General features: G+C 33.1%; 1 protein-coding gene across 1 annotated transcript; it reads right to left on the minus strand.

The window, feature by feature from the left end:
- Window positions 1-1,952: 1,952 nt before the first annotated feature.
- Window positions 1,953-4,846, minus strand: LOC131036666 (putative receptor protein kinase ZmPK1). The gene has a single exon (XM_057968609.2). The coding sequence runs from the start codon at window positions 4,716-4,718 to the stop codon at window positions 2,241-2,243; it is 2,478 nt and encodes an 825-aa protein (XP_057824592.2). The 5' UTR covers window positions 4,719-4,846; the 3' UTR covers window positions 1,953-2,240.
- Window positions 4,847-7,231: the final 2,385 nt, after the last annotated feature.

Consider the following 7,231-nt stretch of genomic DNA (forward strand, 5'->3'; position numbering starts at 1 on the left):
TTGTAATACACTATAATTAAATCGATGATTTTTTGTTTCTTATTTTTCAATCTCACTCTTCAAATGAAATATACAAAAAACCAAATAATTCCATAATAATGCAAGCAGTGCTTTAAAAATTAAAATTGTAAAATTTCCCAACTAACTCCACTCTAGAATGAATCTTTGATACTATGTAAGAGTTGAGGATCAAATGGAGAGATGAAAATATTGGTAGAGCTACGTTAGTCAAACTAAAACATGCTCAACATGCAAGAAATGAGAAAATATTAAATTCTATGCAAGAATAGAAACTGCTATATCTAGGATATATGCATGCAGCCAGATAACTATGGATCTTAAAGGAAATCCAACTATGAAAGCTTATCTTAGAAGATAGATCGAAATGGAAATATACTAACACTAACAATATAAATATTATAATAAAAAATAGTAAAATTCTTGAGTGAGGGTTTCTTACCAATCTATGATTCATGTAGATTTTTATCCAAAAATATTGAGGTTGGTAGCCCATTTATAAGATAAAAAGTTATTGTTATTACTTGTACCTAGAATTTATTGTCCAAATCTCAACTAATAATTCTTCAATCCTTATCCACTAGAGTTCAAATAATTCATTAAACAAATCCATTATGTTGCACGATGTATAAGGAGTGGTGTTCTGCATGTCTATTAGATATTTCTTGTAGCACGACTACTCAAATGCATTTGTGTAATATTATCCACCATGGTCACTTGTTAAGACCTTGATTTCTTTTCCTATATAATTTTCTATTGAACAAAGCCTAAAACTCTTTAAACTTATTATTTATTTATTTTATGTAGGTTATAAAAATATACCCATCCTTATACATTGATTTTTTAAGTAATAAAACTTTTTTGTTGTAACAAAATGTCATTTATTTTAATCTTTTAGTACCACTAGGATGCTTGACATGAATTTGCTTTCTAAATACATGGTATTAAGAAAAACGTAAAGTCTAAAAGGAACTGAAAAAACTCCTTCAACCATACCCTTGATTTTTATATCTAGAAGACATTTCTCTCTAAAGTGCCTTTGCTAATGCAACATTTTTGTCTTTTCTACAAGAATTATAGGAGCCTACTTTGTAATATTATTTATTTCAAGAACATCAAAGGTATTATATTCAATTCTTACAATTCTTGCCTCAAGTTTAAACAATGTTCATAAATGGATTCCCCTTACTAATATAATAGAAGTAAATAAAGTTTTACAGCTATCCATATTGAATGCCACCCACATCATTAACTTTTCTTATAAAAATGAGATATCTTTCCAAACCAAGAATGTGTAGCAAACTAAAAATATATCCACCAAACCTTTAGTTAGGTTCTTTGATTCTCTAGAATAAACATCTATATATGCCTTGTCCTTCACAACCTTTTGAAATCTTCAATCCTTTATATAGTGCTCTATTTTATCATAATTCCAACAATTTCTTTGACTTATATTTGGAACATTAGATTTAGCTCTAGATTTTGGTTCCATGTCTCCTCACTTTTTTTCTCTTAATATTTTTTTAGCTCTTTCATATAAACAATTTCTTAGTGTGAAGGCATCATTTTATTAATAATTTCTAAAGCTCTTCTTCTCATTTCTTATAATTACAAGGATGCTACTATATCTTCACTATTTAATTTAGAAGTAGTGCTAGTGATTTTCATTACTAAATTATCTTAGAGGTAAAAGACAAACTAAATAAATACACATTTGCCTCTATCATACATTTTAATATCAACATAAAACAATTGAATTACCATAATATTAAAGGTGTGTAGATGTTCAGCTATATAGTCACCCATCATTCAGTATGTGAATATAACTTGTCAAGATATTTTATTATTTCTAAATAATTTAACTAATACAAAATACCAAACTTATCCCACAATTATTTTACTATGACTTATATTGATGCACTCAACAAAACTAAGTCTGATTGATCTCCTTATTTTACCATCAATAATCAACAAACAAAATATCATAATAGAGTGTCTCTTCGTACAAGAATACCAAAATAGTTTTCAAATTAACTTACTATAAACAATATTTATCGTTATTTTTAATTTAAAATATTTTTAAAATAACCCTTGAACACAACTGACAAAGATATACGCAAGCATACGAAATGACTTTTCTAAAATATAGGCACAATAGATGAGTGGAGCTCCTCTCTTGAATTTCACTTATCAGATATTAATGCACCGGCCGATGTCTCAGCTTACTCCGCCATTAACATCTCAACAAGCTCACTCATGGAAGGCCTCCGATCCCTGTCCTGCTCCACGCATGCCACTGCCATCTTCACCACTCTTTCTATCTCTTTCTCCTCCTCATCTCCCACTGCCATCTTCGCATCCACAACTGTTTCCATCCATCCTCCTCCTTTCACATTCTCACATGCCCATTGTACAAAATTAACCGATGACCCACCCACATTGAATTTCGTAGCTTCTCGCCCGCTCACCAGTTCCAACAGAAGAATGCCAAAACTGTAAACGTCTGCCTTTGCTGTGATGGGAAGATTCATTGTCCACTCGGGTGCCAAATACCCACGCGTCCCACGAATTGTGGAGAAGGTGAGCGCACGATCTCTGCCCTGACCGCTGTCTACAAGCTTTGCCAGTCCGAAGTCAGAGACTTTGGCTCCAAACTGCTCGTCCAGAAGAATATTCTGGGGTTTCACGTCACAGTGCAGAATCCATTCCAGACATTCTTCGTGCAGATAAGCCAACCCTTTGGCCGTCCCCACAGCAATTTGAAGCCGTTTCTTCCAGTCCAAAATCATTGAACTGTTTTGGGTGAAGATGTGCTTATCCAGAGACCCATTCTCCACATACTCAAAAACCAGAAGCCTGTGCTTTCCCTCTGCACAAAACCCAAACATGCGAACCAAATTAATGTGATTTACTCTGCTAATCATACTAACCTCTGCCCAGAATTCATCTTCGCCTCGAGACACTCCTTCCAGTCGCTTCACGGCCACGAATGTATTCTCAGGGAGAAGGCAGCCTTTGTACACAGTCCCAAACCCTCCTTTTCCCACGATGTCTTTGAAATTATGAGTGGCTTCTTTCAGTTCAGCAAATGTAAATTTCTTAAGCACTGTGGGAACAGCAAAGTAGCCTTGACGACTATAGAGCTTGGCATCGTCAGAGTTTCTGAAGATAAACCACCATCCCAGAGCTATGCAAACAATCTCTACGATCCCAATAGCAGAAACAAAAGTTGCCATGGGAACAATTACCTGATTTTGCTTCCTCTTCTTTGCAGCCGTGGGCAAGCTGACGTTTGGCTGGACAGCGGGGGCCAGTGCTTGAGATCGCGAACATTGCAGTGAGTCGGGCTGAATCAACATCGACAGAGATGAGACGTTGGTAACTGAGGAATCCTTCACAGATATTTTCAGATACATGTCGTTTTTAACCCCAGGAGACTGATACCCACTGATAAGTAGAGACTTGGGGTAACATTGTCCTGTCCCAGTAAATCTGAAACCAAAGGCCACACAATCACAATCATTTATACAAATTTCCCTGCACTTTTCAAACGACACTGCATATGTATACTCACGACTGTCCAACCCATAAAAATCTGTGTACGGAAGCTTCAGCAGCTTAAAACTATTTGGGTTGCAATAGAACTTCTGAATCGGCCGGCAACCTTTGAACCAATCAGCTGAATCTGTCCTTTCATAACCTGGGGGACAAACACACTTGGGCTCTGGTGTATATATGCACACACCATTGAGTCCACATAAGCCATGTACTCTGCACTGCTCTGCAACTGCTGTCCAGGTAATATTCCAGCTGTTATGCTTCTCGTCCAGGCTATATAATCTCAGGTTACCATCAAAATCCATGGTCAATCTTCTTTTGGGGCCAATTCCATAATCAGAGGCATTAAAACTGAACTGGTCGCTAGCTCTGAACCCACCCAATTCATCAAGAACTGCTGTGCGACTAATGTTATAAGTGGTTCTATCATTATCAAATGGAGTCAACCAAGGTTTAGGCCAATACTTACTAGAGAGATTGGAACCTCGATAAATGAGGGTGAGATAGTTCTCATCATTGAAGTAGAAACGATGGTAGCCAGATTTGTAGGTGACATTATCCATTCTGGAGATCAGCAGTGCATTGTTCAAGAATTGCTGGCCTGGAAGAAGCGTATCGGTAGGAGAATCAAAGCTTTGCCAAACTATTTTTCCAGAAGAGGTGCGCAGGACAAGATTTCCTGTATCAAGAAGAGCAACTTCCTTGACACGGAGACCAATGGTGCCAGTCCTCCATGTGACCGTTCCATCTGCGTTGAATAGGACCAAGTCCCCGTCTTTCTGCAGATGGAGTCGAGAATTCTTTCCGTTAAGGGGTTGATCTCTGTTGGCCATCCACACAAGCGTAGGTGATTCAGGTGTATTAGAATACCATATAGCAAAACCATAGGCGTTGATGTCAACAGCATGAAAACCAGCAGAAAATGTGCCATCGGTAGAGTTGAGGACAGTCTGGTTACTTTCGGGTGAGGGGGAGGAATATCCTAATCTCAGGCTCTCTTGCCCATGGCAAGATATAAAGGAACTATGAAATAGCACAGAAGTTAAGGATATAAGGGAAGCATGAAACAGCACAGACGTTAAGGAGAAAGACAATTTGAAGTAATAAAAGGAGTTAGATGCAGATTCCAATCTGATACACATTTCAGAGTTGAATTGAAGCTAACTCACGTTTAATTCAACCAAGATTTTTTTTTTTCTCTAAATCATCATTCTCTTTGCTGGTGTTAAAGTGAGACGTGTGGTGCATTTGTATCCATTAACAAAGGGAGGATAAGTTGGGCAGCTAGAATGCATAACTATCAGTCAACCACGGGAGTCTTTTCGATCTAGATAATTTAATGCCTATATAGGACAGAAAAGATTTTATTAAAAGGTAAAGATGTGGTTAGAAATGTGTGACTATTTAGATTAAATATATTAGCAGTTTAAAATAAATAATTCTATTTATGTAATTTTTTATTAAAAAAATAAATTTTTAAAAGAATGTATGACATAAAAAGAGAAAAGGATGGAAAATCTTTATGTTTTGAGGCGTACGGTGCATTTGCATTTGAGTAAAAGTGGACAGTTGAGTGCATATCCATTAGTCAATCATGGAAGTAAAATTGATGTTATATATATATCACTATTTTTGGTCTGATTAGTTTTTAGCATTATGTGGATTATTAATTTTTTTTAAGGAGGAATAGGAACATTAATGTGTCTAATGTATTCAACTTTTTCTTTTTTCTTTTTTTTTGGTTAGTTTAGTCAATGATCATATATAATTTTTAAAAATGAATAACAATTCTATAAGTAATCTACAATTAATTTTCTATCTTGAATAATTATTAAAATGTCATTTATCTTTCCTTCTATTGGATCATATTGGGAGTGCAAATTTTCTTTTTCTTTTTCTTGTTTTTTTATGTTAATTGGATGTCATAACACATTTAATTCATTGAGTTAAATTTCAATGCTATTAATTGCTTGAATGTCATGACAACTATCATAATAGTCATTTTCTATTGTGAATTAATAATGTAAATTAATATGAAAATAAAAAATGACCTTAATATGTATTTTTAGATTGGTTGATTTTGGAAAATTTCATTGCAAAAATTAAATTATTCAATTTTTGTTAGAAATTTGTAATGCATTAATTCTTCTAATAAGTTTTCAACTATATTAATTTTTTGAATGAAAATTAATATTTAATGAAGAAAAGAACCCCTTGAATGAAGAATTCCATCTTTCTCATGAAGATGTTCAAATTTGATTGGAATGAATACGAGATTTAAGAACTACAAGGAAATAGTTAGAATATGATGGAACTTATTGTTAGGAATGGATGTACCAATAATTCAGTCTAGATCTTCACAAAAATAGAGAGAGAAGTTCATGAAAATTTTGAAAGAATGCTTGGTTTGACCATAGCCCCTTCATATGAAGGAGGGGGATGCAAACATTATTTTTTTAAGGGTTAACAAACACAGTTTTGGTAGTTTTCCTCTCTTAGTTGCTTTTTGTAACTAAAGTGGCATGTAGATATCTATTTGTTCAACAATAAATTTACAACACTTTGTCTTATTTTTCAGTCCCAACTTGACAATAAATTTCTCACTATTACATATCTTGAAAGGTAGAAAAAAACTTCAACCAAAGGTGAAAATAAAAAATTCAATAGATATTAGATCTTGTTCAAAAGTAAATTTACACAATTATATCTTATTTTTTCAATTCTAACTTGACAATAAATTTTCTATTATTGCATCTTTTGAATGGTGGAGACAAAATTCAACCACACATTACAAAAGCATATGATACAAAAATCAATAAACATTAGATCTTGTTCAATAATAAAATTTTACCATTGTATCTTCTTTCAATCTTAATTTTTTTACTCTTACACATTTTAAAAGAAAGAAAGAAATTTTAACCGTACATTATATATCAAAGTCAATAGATATTAATCTTGTTACAGAAATATATGATACTAGAGTAAATAGATACTAGCAATTATACCTTGGTGTGCAATGGGTACGCCGAAGAGGTGTGGATATTGAAATAGGAGGGAAAATTCTAAAACTTGCTCAATATTACAATTAAATAGCATGGAGAGAACTAAAACATGTAAATTGAACAGATGAGTGACAATAATGTTCAACAAACTGTCATATTGCAAATCACGAGTGTTAATAATTTTCACAAATAAAAATAATTTACCATATGAAGATCGATCATTTATATCCAATATCAAATCATTCAAATGAAAATATGATCACTGTCCAATAGATTGTTAGATTGGAGGTAATTCTATAGAAGACAATTATTTCAAACACTTCATATACTATGAAAAAATATGAGAATTTTTTTTTTTTTTCTAATACTAGACAATACATGGTTGGTATGTTTTGAAAGATAATTACTTTGAAATGAACTACATAAAGAGAATATTAGTAAATTATTTAAGAATTGTATCATTCAAGTAAAGTTAATAGAGACTTTACTCACACAATATTGTAGATATTAATCTTCATTTAAAACAAATTAGGTATAAAGATATTGACACAAAAATGAATCACATAAAGATGATAAGATCATTTTTTTTAAGACATAGGTGAAATTTGTAAACCATATAAATTTGCAAATAAACAATAATAAAGTAGTAGAAT

This window comes from Cryptomeria japonica, chromosome 1 (genome assembly GCF_030272615.1).
Source record: "Cryptomeria japonica chromosome 1, Sugi_1.0, whole genome shotgun sequence".
Lineage (NCBI taxonomy): Eukaryota > Viridiplantae > Streptophyta > Pinopsida > Cupressales > Cupressaceae > Cryptomeria > Cryptomeria japonica.